At 38.8% G+C, this 13864-nt stretch overlaps 1 protein-coding gene across 1 annotated transcript in view; it reads right to left on the reverse strand.

Annotated features, from left to right (window-relative positions):
* Positions 1–13864, reverse strand: part of LOC115424214 (uncharacterized) — a 93894-nt gene that overhangs the window by 29169 nt on the left and 50861 nt on the right. Inside the window, 26 exon segments of the mRNA XM_030141334.1 lie at positions 3961–4013; positions 6139–6270; positions 6362–6457; positions 6537–6641; positions 6846–7016; positions 7462–7587; positions 7668–7871; positions 7948–8256; positions 8727–8851; positions 8956–9121; positions 9206–9389; positions 9481–9677; positions 9919–10037; positions 10115–10241; positions 10399–10788; positions 10889–10979; positions 11184–11329; positions 11422–11598; positions 11700–11942; positions 12088–12343; positions 12461–12597; positions 12724–12847; positions 12961–13078; positions 13162–13249; positions 13348–13428; positions 13565–13858. Coding sequence (XP_029997194.1) covers positions 3961–4013; positions 6139–6270; positions 6362–6457; positions 6537–6641; positions 6846–7016; positions 7462–7587; positions 7668–7871; positions 7948–8256; positions 8727–8851; positions 8956–9121; positions 9206–9389; positions 9481–9677; positions 9919–10037; positions 10115–10241; positions 10399–10788; positions 10889–10979; positions 11184–11329; positions 11422–11598; positions 11700–11942; positions 12088–12343; positions 12461–12597; positions 12724–12847; positions 12961–13078; positions 13162–13249; positions 13348–13428; positions 13565–13858 — 4259 coding nt within the window.

Genomic DNA, 13864 nt, shown 5'->3' on the forward strand with positions numbered 1-13864 from the left:
AATCATGATCATGATAATGAATTATTATATACATAGTGTTCTTACTTTTTATTTGAATTAATAAATTGTATGTGTAGTCAATTTCCTGAATGAATTTAAAAAGCAACCAGACTTTTGATTGACTTAATGTTCATAGTTTACTTAATAATAAATCGCAGAAGTGCATTGCATGTTTTATAAAGTGTTTATTCCAATAAATGTGTTTTCTTTAACGGTCACATTCCAGTTGACACAGTTTATGACAGGCAGTTGTGTCTGTTAAATTTTTATATCACATGCAGCACAGAGTGTTAATATTGGAGAAGCATCAAAATGTCACTGGGGTATAGTTGCAGGATACACATGTCTCAGATATCTGATACAAAATTCACGCCACTGTACTTTCCTTTAAAGTTATATGAGTGCTATACGTATGTCTCTGTGAATGTCATGTCAGAAGAGATGCCAACTTAGGCAAGAATAAAAATAACCACAAATTGGTTGTAATTACATTTTTAAAATAATAATAAATGATTTTCAGAGCATGCCATGAGATAGGGAAAGGTATATTTTATAACCATGGCCAGTATCTAATCCCACTTTAACTTTGTATGCAGAAGTTGATTTTTTTTTTGTTTCTGTCGTCCCAGTAGGTCATAAAGGATTAGTGTGTTCCAAAATAAAAACAGCGAAGGGAGGGAGCAGTGATTCCCTTTTGGCGACAAGATAAAGATGTATTTATCAGCAGTAAAGTCAAAGAGCAAAAATGAAAGTAATTTTTACGGATGTAGTTAAAATAATTTCAGTTACTATGGAATGCAGTAACATAGCACAAGAATAATGATAACACATGAAGTTTGGATGATAACACAAATGGTATTCTTGCTTCATGAAGGAAGTTTTTTTTGCTGAAAAAAAGATTATCTTTTATCTTTTTAATTAACATCATTGGTATTTCATCATATTAACATCAGAGACACCTTTTCTTTGGAAGTGTGATATTACTGGCTGTCATTCATTATGTATCGTTGTCTTAAAATCAGCATTTATGCCCTGATATCAACAAAGACACAACATAATATCGCTTACTGCTTGATGTTGTTCAAGTTACAAAGAAACAAGAGGCAGTCCCTATGTCCCTATGCCCCTTTAGTGCCATTCTTTACTCAGTAAGTTGCTAGCTGCTTTCAAGGTGCACCTGTTGTTTCTGAAGGTTTGTACCTCTTTTAAATCAAATTTTAAAGATAACGTTTTGGGTTTTTCCTTTTGTCCTGTAGAATTATTTTTGGATTCTGTAGATTTGTAATTTATTATGTTGTTGTCTGGTTGGTAGGGCAAGAGGTAGGATGAGTTTGGTCATTTGTATTAGAATGCTAGATTTCATATTTAAACCAGCCATGACTGACACATTAACATGATTTAAATCAGTGTTTTTCAACCTTGGAGCCCATGTGGGGTCACCTGAAATTTCTAGTAATTGATAAAAAAAAAATTAAAAATGTAAAAATATTTTTTAATGATTCAATATATATTTCATTATAATTAAAAAAACACACACTTTTCCTAATAAAAATCAAGTTGAAATGAAACGCAGGGTATAATATCTGAGAGGGCATATCTTGATTGATCCAATCATGTGTTACGCTTCAACCTGCCCGGACACAGTCGCAGTCAGAAAACTGGACTGAACAGAGAATGGAAAGATTTCTTCACCCGCCTGGCCCCGCTAGGACATCTCCAAGAGAAAAATGTCTCAGTTTCGAATGTCTTGGGGTTGCCAAAAATGTGTGATGTTAAAATGAGAGAAAAAATAAAGGAAGGTCCGCACAACCAGTGAGCTCCCAAACCATTTAATTGTGACGTTTCGGGCCAAGGCCCTTCATCAGACTGATGAAGGGCCAAGGGCCAAGGCCCTTCATCAGACTGATGAAGGGCCTTGGCCCGAAACGTCACAATTAAATGGTTTGGGAGCTCACTGGTTGTGCGGACCTTCCTTTATTTTTTCTCACATTCTACTTTTTTGGGATCCAGCACACCTCTAATTTTGGATGTGCGTGTCGTTCACCTTTTTTCATGATGTTAAAATGAGGTCACCAGCCAAAAAAGGTTGGGAACCACTGAATTAAATTATCTTTAGCAACTGAACTGTAGCTGTCTCTACATTTATGAATAATCAATTCAAAATTCCTTGCCATCAGCAAACCTTTTACTCTCTTTAGGTCTTATCATCACCTTCAGAAAAGACAAAATAGAATAAATTCACAGTTGTGTCACATTTATTAATGTACATAAAAGAGTGAGGTCAAGGTTTAAAGACTAAAAATATCAGCGATTCAGAGGTGTCTTTTGTTTGTGCCTCTTATCATTTCTTTTTATTCAGTGTCTGGTTGGATTGTATAAAGAAGACTATCCAACCATGATGTAAATATGTAAATCCTTCTTTCCTTCCATCCATGTATATGCTATTTGGTAGATAATCTTCATAGTAAATTGACTCATCAGTTTGGGATTTTACTATCTCTGAAAAAGTATAAACAAAAAATAAATTACACATCATAAAGACTAAGGTGACTGTCTTCATACCTCAATCATATGTAAACTCTATGGATTCCTAGCTGTAAAATTACTATAATAAAATATAAGATTGTAGTTCATATCATTGGCCTGCCTGCTGGTGGTAGTAAATCATTTACATATATGGCCATGCAATGTGCTATGAAACACTCTATACAGTATCTGATCTATAAGGAGTATGCGTAAATGATCTGATGGCAGCACATATTTTCCACAAGGGTAGGGTTTTACAGCCTGATCAAAAGTAGAACAGCATTTACAAGTCTCAGGTCATATATATCATAATAAATCCACATTAGATACTAAAATCTCAGTGGTACATTGAGTGGGAGCGTTACTGTTTGCATATGCTGCATTTATACCCCAGGGGCATTTTGCAGTATTGGTTCATATATTTGTCAGCAGCATCACTTCAATTGCAGATTTTGTTATGTGGACTTGGAATATGGTTACTTAAATGACACAAGTGCTTGAGAAGAGCAATATCTTCTGAGTTACATGATATGTTTAAACTCTTTATTTTGTACATAACATTTTAGTTGAAAATGCTGTTGGGGGAAAAGATTTATTTTTCTTTTTGGAAATGTTACCATGCGGTGGAAGAGTGTGTGATGGACTCAGAAGAGGAGACTGGATTTCTTGTTTTTCTTTTTTGTTTGTTTTTTTTTTGCTGGGAAGGACATAAGCTCTGATTCATTGGTGAATAAGGGAATGCTGATGCCATCATGTGGTTTCGTTTAGTGTTTTGAATGTATATTGTCTCATCTTATTTAGCTACAGATAATGTTTGCGTTAAGGGACATTTGTAAGCTGTCTTTCCAACATTTTTATTTGTGGGCTCATGTGGACTTAATGCATACAATGTTGTGACTGCCAAAAGACAAGACAGGACTGATAAGATTTCAGGTTCCATTTGTGTCTAACTTGCTCATTGTTTTGCACACAAGTATTATTCTGCTTTGTATTGTACTTTCTGGTTAATTTATGTGTAATATGAAAGCAAAAGCACTGCTTTTTCTGCAGAATTCACAGATGTCCTTTGTTATGCTACCATAAAGTATGGTGTCATATTTCAGAAAGATGATTTGCAAAAAGTTGAGTCATGCTACTATGCAAACAAATAGTAATGAGGACAGTTATGGAAAAAACCTTGAGGTATATAAGCTGATAAACAATGTTATCAAAAGGGAAGAGTTGAGAATGGTTTATAATATTCACTGTATGCAGTGCTTATCAAGTATGTGTGTTTATAATATGATATCGCAATTTGGGGTGATTAGGTCTTTGGGAAATGGTATGACCTGCTCATAAGCTGCACTGAGTAATACAAAACCGCTGAAGAGTAGCCACTCCTTCCCTCCTATCGGGGAAGGAGGGGAGAAAAAAAACACAAAAGAAATGCTGTACTCAGCGAAGGAATCATGGTTATATGGGGGAGCCTCACCTCTTTCAGCAGAAGTCTGCACCAAAACAAGCCTTATAGTTAATGACATAAGCATTTTCTATATGTATATAAGGTATAGGTTTGAGCCATATGGTTTGGAGTGGTTCTGGTGTACTTCTTGTCACTGTGAATTGCTCTCTGGTTTTTTGTTGACAATTAAACTGTTGCCTTGAATGCTGACTTCTCTTGGTGATTCAGTTGAAGGCTGGTTAGAAGTTTCTTTGCGAGCAGAACAAAGCCCAGTCAGAGACTGAGGCCCCTATTTTGATTTGAGACGTCTGCTTCACCACAAAAGCAAGACAGGCATTTGTCCCTCCTACTTTTTCTGCCTGATATAAGCAGACCTAACTGGCCCAGCCCTCAGTACACTGGACTCCCTCTTTGGTCATTAATTCAACAGGCTATTGCTGCTACATACAATGCACTGGTAAGTGTTAAATTTTGTTTAAAATTCAACATATTTTCTTGTGTGCTCTACTTTCTGTTTAGATATACTTGCTGCTTTGTCACAGACATTGAACCTCTCATTACGGTAATGTGTAATAATCAGGCAAAAGTGGCAAATGTTTAATATAAATGAAAATAATTATGTGTTGAACTTTTTGGCAACCTGTTTATTGATCCAATTGTTTTCTTTGTAAATGCTGCCTGTCACTTTTTTGTGTTTTGTTTTGTCAACACACAGTTTTGCTCTATTTCTTTTTTGCTGTAATCTGCTAAAGACACTGCTTTTCTCAGGTGATCAGGTGACACTGATCATTGAAGCTGTGAGACAGTATTCATTTTGTGAGTTTAGCCAGTGTTCTCTGTTTTTGTAGGAGACAGTGCTGCAAGCTGTAGGACCAGGAAAAAGGTGGCTATGCAGATGATGAAGGTTTTGGGGAACCTTCACAAATTGCCTGTTTTTACTAGATTTATTGTGCTGTCTTTAACCAAACCATCCCTGCTACTTATTATGTTATACGGTTCATGTTGTTTTCATACTGAAGAATATATTAGACACAGTTTACATAATAAAATGATTTAATGCTTCTATTTCTTCAGTTGTTAATTGTGTGCTAATAAAATCTATAATTTTGGAGTATTTCTTGTCTCGTTCTGTTATTGACATGTGTTGTTAAATATGGGTTCACGAGTTGTTAAATAGTAAAGGGTCAGCCAATTTAGTCCTTTCCACAGTTAGGGCACCATATTTGTTCAAAAATATGATATTTTTTAGAGCCTCAGGAACCGAAACCAGGGGGACAAAATGCCAGAATCTCCTCAGTCAAAAATAAAAGAACCTAATATAATAATAGAATAGGAAAGGTGAAGCCACTTTTTCAAGCTTTCGTGCTTCAACATGGAGCAGAGCAGGAGCATTGTAGGTCACGTCTGAGAGTGTGGTCAGTGATTGGTAGTTACAGCTGTCAGTCACATATTTAACCCTCCTACATGTCTGAAAAGGCCTCTGATTCATCAAAATTGGGGCTCCACAGGGTAGATTTTCTACAGCCAGAAAAGGAGCAGATGCAGAAGTCTCATGTCCGCACAAACCAGTTAATTTACATTATGCTGAAAAGTAATTACGGAATTTTTCCCCCTGTGACACTAAATTACTGTCAAGCACTGCTATTTCAAGTTGTTTAGGATTCAAGGACTTTATAGCTTTATGTTGTACCATTATTTTATTGTATTGTCACTCATTTTTTATAAATAGCTGTTTTTCACATAGTGGAATCTACAGTGACAACAGAATTAAACCTTGTAATTTATACCATCACACATAATTTGAAATACTATTTTGTGCAGTTTCCTCCAAACTAAGACACTTTTGAATTGAGTTGAAACCAAGAATCTATTTTTTTCAGATCCAATTTAATTCATCCGTGCTTCTTTCATTTAATGAATTCTGGACCCTTAGCCTGAATTAAATAGATAGATTATTGGCAAAATCACTGAATGACAAGCAAAAATCTTTTTTTTGTCATTGCTGTGTCATATTGTATGAACAGCTTCATTTGGATGTAATCTTTCATTCAGCAGAGTCGCTCTGAAAAAAAAAGAAATATGAAATGATTCAGTGGTTAAAGTTATAGGCTATATGTTTTACAAAATAAAATAAAAAATGTGAAGTTGCAGATTAGCATCTCAATTGTTACCTTTCCAGCATCGCGGCTCTTGGCTCTCATCTTGTTGACCTGAGACTCAGCGATGTCTGCACGCTCCTGAGCTTCCTCCAGTTCATGCTGAACCTTCCTGAGCTTGGACATATGGGTGTTGGCTGCCTCCTCCTGTGAAATGTTTGATTTTATTCTGGGTCAGTTACAAGACAACCATTGGTATTAACATTAGAGGATCTGTCACTTTTTGTGTTTTACTTACAGCCTCCTCAGACTGTCTCTTGTAAGCCTTGACTTTGAGCTGCAGTTTGTCAACCAGATCCTGAAGTCTGGTTAAATTCTTCTTGTCCTCCTCAGTCTGTAAAGTAGCATTTATGATTATTATTGCTGGATCTACAAGTTCTTAAGGGTCATTTTTTTGGTAAATTAATAATTACCTGGTAGGTCAGCTCCTTCACTCTCCTCTCATATTTACGAACTCCTTTAACAGCTTCAGCTCCACGTCTCTGCTCAGCTTCAACTTCAGCTTCCAGCTCACGCACCTGCAACATCATGAAATATTTGTATATTATTACAAAAAAAATTAAGTTGAATTTTGAAGTAAGGATGGACAATTACAATATATTGCAGAAGTATTTATGCACTACTTCATTTAATGCATAATTCTTAATGTAATGCAATTCATTACACATAATAAAATGTAAAACAATGTAAAATGTGTTGGCTTAAATAATAATAATGCATACCCTAGACTCCAGTTTCTGGAGCTGCTTCTTGCCACCCTTCATGGCGAGGTTCTCAGCCTCATCCAGACGGTGCTGCAGGTCCTTGACTGTGACCTCCAGGTTCTTCTTCATCCTCTCCAGGTGAGCACTGGTGTCCTGCTCCTTCTTGAGCTCCTCAGCCATCACAGCAGCCTGGAATTATAAAAGTTTTAAAATAATAACAATAGATTGGCTTTCTTTTTTCAAGGCACCCAAAGTGCTTTACATTATTGATCCATTATTCATTCACTCTCACATTCACACTCTGGTGGTGGTAAGCTATGTTTGTAGCCACAGTTGGGATGGGGATGGCTGATGAAGGTGTGGCTGCCGATTCGCACTAAACAGCACTTCCAACCATGACCAAATATTCATATACCTGTGTGAATGACACTGGAGGCTAGGTGGGTGAAGTGTTTTGCCAAAGGACACAACGGCACATGGCCGTCCCATAAAGTATTATTATGAATTATTATTATTTATACACTGTTTAATGCTATAGACTAAAATATAAACTTTAATCTTAGTACAATATTATAAATTAAATAAATATTCAAGTAAAAACTATAGACATTAAAAAATTGTGGAAATAACTCACATCAGCGATAGCCTTTTTGGCTTTCTCTTCAGCATTTCTTGCCTCCTGAACAGAATCATCCACTTCACCCTGAACCTGGACAAGGTCTGTCTCAAGCTTCTTCTTGGTGTTCAGAAGACTGGTGTTCTGTACATTTAAGGAGGTCATACTTAGCATTCTATGCACGTGCATATACTCTGTTTGAGTGTGAATCATTAAAGTCCAACCTGAGAGTGAAGCAGTCCAACACGCTCACTAGCATCAACCAGCTCCTGCTCAGCCACTTTGCGTCCTCTCTCAGTCTGTTCCAGAGCTGCTCTCAGCTCCTCAATCTCAGCCAGCATCAGACCATTTCTACGCTCCACCATGGCGACCTGCTCCTTCATGTCTTCCTGTCCTCTGAGAGCATCATCAAGGTGCAATTGGGCATCCTGATGAAAGAAAAAATGTCATGAAATTTCTGTACTCATTCTACTTCTTTTCACTAAATTTTGGTATTGAACTCACCTTGAGCTGGCCCTGGACGTTCCTCAGTTGCTTCTGGGCCTCAGCAGCCTGCCTGTTGGCATGGCTCAGCTGAATCTCCATCTCATTCAGGTCTCCCTCCATCTTCTTCTTGACTCTCAGGGCATCATTCCTGCTCCTGACCTCAGAATCCAAAGTGCTCTGCATGGAGTCAGTCACCCTCTGGCTGTTCCTCTTGATCTGCTCTATCTCCTCATCCTTCTCTGCCAGCTTCCTGTCAACCTCACCTTTGATTTGATTGAGCTCAAGCTGAACACGGAGAATCTTGGCCTCCTCATGCTCCAGTGTGCCCTTTCAGTAATTTAAAAATGTTATTACTATTTCATGACTATTTATAGAAGTACGCGAGTAAGAACTAATGTTAGACAGTTTGGGCCAAATCCATAGAGAATGGATTACACAGGGAATTAATTGCACAACATTTGTGTGCACCTATACACAAAGGTATTTCAGTGGCCAAAGTACCAAAAGAACATGCATACAGACAGAGACAGTGAGTCAGAGGTTAGCTTTCAGAAAGTCAATGCAAAAATACACCCTGATTTACATTAAAAATGACACAGGTGAAACAAAGCACTATCGGCTTGGCAATGCAGTTTGCAGTGAATTCCACACTTTGGTGATGCATGTGAATTACATGTAATATTTTTGTCTCTTTTGCGCCTATATTGTGACCACAAAAGCGACACAGACCTTTTGTAGATCTGGTCCTTAAACTAGTCTACTGGGAAACCAGTTTCTGTCTGTTTAAAACATATTACCTCTGCTTCCTCCAAAGCTGTCTGGATTTCAGCCTTTTCTGTCTCCACAGTCTTCTTAGCTTTCTCTAGCTCATGGATGCTCTTTCCAATTTCACCAATCTGCTCAGTCAGGTCTGAGATCTCCTCTAAAGTAAGAAGCATGCAAAAAAAAACCCAAAACCATTAGTTCCTTTGTACTAGGTTTATGCAAGTAGAGTGTTTACAGTAATTGCTGTCTGAGGGCACATACGCTGCAGGTTTTTGTTCTCTCTCTTCATGGTCTCCAACTGATCCAGAGCCTCCTCATAAGAGTTCTTCATCTTGAACAGCTCAGTGCTCAGAGTGCGAGCCTCCTTCTGGGCTCCCTCCAGCTCAGCCTGACCCTCCTCGTACTTCTGCTTCCATTCTGCCAGGACCTGGAAACATGCAGATGAGTAAAATAAATATATTAGAAGGGATGTTGATTGCATTATTTCCTTTGTTTTCTGATAGTCATTTACCTTGTCAAAGTTCCTCTGCTTCTTGTCGAGGTTGGCAGCCAGAGCATTAGCTCTCTCCACATCAATCATGAGGTCCTCCACCTCACCCTGCAGCCTCTCCTTGGTCTTCTCCAATGAGGCACACTTTGAGTTCACAGCCTCAATGGATTCCTCAGCGTCCTGCAGACGCTGGGCAAGCTTTTTCCTTTGATGAAGAAAGATTTGAAATACTTTTAGGATGTTATTTGAAAAGGTAAATTGAAAATTTATCAAGGCTCTGAAAATGTAGTTCATACTTGGCCTCCTCCAGTTCCTCAGTGCGCTGAATAGCATCAGTCTCATATTTGGACCTCCACTGAGCCACCTCACTGTTGGCCTTGGACATTCCTCTCTGCAGCTCAGCCTTGGCCTCCTGCTCCTCCTCAAACTGCTCTCTGAGCAGATCACAGTCATGGCGGGCTGACTGGACAGCATGAGCCAGGGCGTTCTTGGCCTAAAAAGTAATACGAGTTACATAAAATATACCCTTGACCTGTTAGATTTTGTGTCATTTTGGATTTTTTTTCTGTCCGTAACGCTCTTATTTAACCTCTAAAATGATCCCATGGTACTATCTGTAATTCACGTCTGTAAAGGAACATCTACATAGGTATGTAGTCAGGGGTCCCATTATTTTCAAAATGTTGAAAATCAGTGTTAAAATAAATTAAACAGGATATCTAAATTTTTCATACCTTCACTTCCTCCTCAATGTGTCTCTTCAGCTCCTCAATCTGCTGAGTGAAAGCCTGTTTGCCTCTGGTCAGCTGGGAAACAAGAGCTTCCTTCTCCTCAAGCTGGCGAGAAAATTCACCTAGAGAACAAAAATTAACCATGTTAGTCCAAGTGATGAATTCATCCACACATAAGTGTCCATCTTCATTGACATACCATTCTCTGTCTGCAGTCTTGCTTTTTGTGCATTAGTGTCATTCAACTGGCGAACATTCTCATCATTTTTGGCTTTAATTTCACTCAACTGGTCCTCAAGAGTTCTGCACATTTTCTCCAAGTTGCCCTATCAAAAGTACAATGAATAAGTTGAATATAGAAGACAATATGTTCATAAAATATGATCATAACCTACTTCATTGTTCAATATTTCATTTTTCTGTTGTATTTCCTGTTTTGAAATATTTCAACCTGTACAGTCATTTCTTTAAAAAACCACTCACTTTAGATTTTGCAACTGCCTCCATGTTGCTGGAGAGGTCATCAATCTCCATCTTGAACTCACTCTTCTCCTTCTCAAGTTTCTGCTTGACACGCTGGAGGTTGTCAATCTGCTCTCCCAGTTCTGCTACACTGTCAGCCTGCTTCTTGCGGAGAGCTGCTGCAGTTGATTCATGCTGCAGGGTGGACTCTTCAAGATCCCGACGCAGCTTCTGGAACTCAGCCTCACGCTTCTTGTTCATCTCAATCTGAGCGGCTGTTGCTCCACCAGCTTCCTCAAGCCTCTCACTGATCTCCTCCAGCTCCCTGGAGAGGTCAGCCCTCTGCTTCTCAACCTTTGCTCTAGCGGCTCTCTCAGCCTCAATCTCTTCCTCAAGCTCCTCAATGCGAGCCTTTATTTGATGATAAAAGTATCAAAAACATACTGTAATGTGAAGATTGCCATTTATTGAGTCTAATATTTATGTCAAATTGGCATGAATATTAAGATACCTGGAGTTCTTTAATTTTCTTCTGAAGTTGAGCACCAAGAGACTGTTCATCCTCCATCCTACTGAGGAGTTGGCTGGTTTCAAAGTCTTTTCTTTATGTAAGAAGAAAAAAATGTTACATTTTTTCCAGTACGTAAGTATTCTTAGTATAATGGACATGGAGGTAGGTCCAGATACAGACGCAGATTCATATCAACTTTATTGATCCCAGGGGGAAATTTTTTCATCAGCTCAGTTAAAAGAAACAAGCTGGAGCTTTCTAATAATCAATAATCAAATAATATGTTTTCACTTATTTCTTGATTTTCTCCTCAGATTGCTGCTTGTCATTCTCCAGATCCATTATGGATTCCTGGGCCAGTTTCAGGTCTCCCTCCAGCTTTCTCTTGGCTCTCTCCAGGTCCATGCGGAGCTTCTTCTCTTGCTCCAGTGATCCCTCGAGCTTTTGAAATAGTTAGTTAATTTCTTTTTTTGATGAAAAAACATCCCATCTAAGATAAAGTACCAGTATCTGCAAATGCAAAGTTTCCTCACATCATCCACTTGCTGTTCCAGCTTTGTTTTGGCCTTGGTCAGAGTGTTGACTTTGTCCTCCTCTGCCTGGAGATCATCCAGTGTTTGCTGGTGGGCCTCTTGGAGGGCTTTCTTCTCCTTGGTTAACTTGGCAATGGCCTCATCTTGAGATGCCATCTCCTCTGTCAGGTTTTTCACCTAAAAGTGGCAAGGTGATGTACATTTTATATATACACGGGTTAGAAATGAAGTTTAACTTTGAAGTTGAACATTATATTATTGTTTTAAATTATTTTCACCTTGTTTTCAGTGGCATGTTTCTCTTTCTCCACTTTAGCCAAGGTGAGCTCCAAGTCATCAATGTCTTTCTTCAGCTCAGAGCATTCATCCTCCAGCTTCCTCTTCTTGGCAGTCAGCTCAGCGTTGATTTCCTCTTCATCCTCCAGTCTCTCTGTTGTCTCCTTGAGTTTGGCTTCAAGCTGGATTTTGCTCTTAATGAGTCCCTCACACCTCTCCTCAGCATCAGAGAGATTCTCACCTTCCTATTTTTTGGACAGATGTGTTGTATGAATCAAAAGTAGATTTCAACTGCCACATTTGGAAATACATGCAGAAAAAGGAAACAGTATTGACAGCTGGTTAAGCAAATGATCTGTCTGATCTGAGCAAATTTTGCATTTTACTCACAGCTGCCACTTGCAATTGCAGGTCATTCTTTTCCTGCAGCAGGGAAACCATCTTTTCCTCCAGCTCTTTCTTCTTGGCCAGAGCAGCAGCCAGGTCAGTTTGCATCTTCTCATAGTTCTCTTTCATCTGCTGCAGCTCCTTCTCAGTCTCCGCACTTTTCAGAAGAGGCTTGATCTTGAAATAGAGATGCATCCATGGCCAATTTTTGACATTCATGAAAGAGCGGATGTTGTACTGGATGGTGTAGATTGACTCTCTGAAAATTGGACAAATATGTTATTTGATATTGTCAAAACCATCTAGTATTACTGAATTTTCTTCCTTTACCTCTTTTCTATCATCATAATCACATTTAATATACTGGTTGTCATACCTCCTCTCCGTCATCTTAACAAACTCCTTCCTCATGAGATATCCTCTACAGAGAGCCTGAGTCATGGTCACCAGTGAAGCCAGTTTCTCATCTCTCATCTCCTCTAGAGTACCCAGCAGACCAGCTTTGAAGAACACCTGTGGTGCCATAAAAGTAAAAAGTTTATCAGTAGTCACACAAGATATGAATTATTATATACCAAGCAAACATGCAACATATTTTCTCACAGAATCTCTTGATATTAGTAATATCTAGGTGTGCACCTTGGTGTGTCCAAATTTGTACTGGGTGTGGTCCACATCAATGGAGCCCAGCAGCTTCTCTGAAGCTTTCTTGTTGTCAATGAACTGTCCCTCAGGGATGACACTGGCATTCAATACTTTGTATCTAAATGAGAGCAGATATTAGTTTTGTTAATATATTACCTACATCTTCATTCAATATTTTGCATTATCTTAACTCCACTGTCTACTCAAATGTGCTTGTAATAACAACTGCACCTCTGCTTGAAGTCACCATAGAGGATTCTGCTGGGGAAGCCCTTTCTGCAGATTCTGATACCTTCCAGCACACCATTACACCTCAGCTGGTGGATGACCAAGAAGTTCTCCATAAGACCTGGACATTACAATTAGGTTATTTTTTATTTTAAACCACGTTAAATATAGTGTGTACTAGTAAAGTGTAATGCCACTTCTTACCAGGTGTCTTTGTTTCATTGGGAATCAGACAACGCACAAAGTGAGGGTGGGTGCTCCTCAGGTTGGTCATCAGCTTGCCCAAGTTCTCCTATAGATCACCAACAAAAGGTATCATATTATTGGAATGTGCAGATATGATTTTAGATTTTTTATATTATAATTATATATTAAAGCAACCACACATACTCTGAACAGGGCAGACACAGTCTGGAAGGAACCACCCTTCTTCTTGCCACCACCCTTCTTGCCACCCCCACCACCACCAGACTCAGCTTCAAGTGAATTACATGAAATAAAACTGAAAATTGCTTAGTCTTTGACATTACTGATATTTGTCTGTGGTAAAAAAAACACCAAAAGATACTTTTCATTTACACTCATATTTCTTACCCTCAGCTGAGGCATGGGATGCATACAGGAAGGCCAGCAGTTTGTTTGCAGCCTTCTGGTAGAGCTGAACAACTGATTCGTTCAGTGGGTCCTTGTTCTTGTCAAGCCAACCAGTGATATTGTAGTCGACTGTACCGGCATAGTGGACCAGGGAGAAGTGAGCCTCAGCCTTGCCCTTTCCAGGTTTTGGTTTCTCAAAGGCTTTGGTCTTGCCAAGATGCTGATCATGCAGCTTGTTCTTGAAGGTTGTGTCAGAGGCCTTGGGGAACATGCACTCCTCTTCAAGGATGGAGAAGATGCCCATTGGCTGAGA

Source organism: Sphaeramia orbicularis, chromosome 8 (assembly GCF_902148855.1).
Source record: "Sphaeramia orbicularis chromosome 8, fSphaOr1.1, whole genome shotgun sequence".
Taxonomy (NCBI): Eukaryota; Metazoa; Chordata; class Actinopteri; order Kurtiformes; family Apogonidae; genus Sphaeramia; species Sphaeramia orbicularis.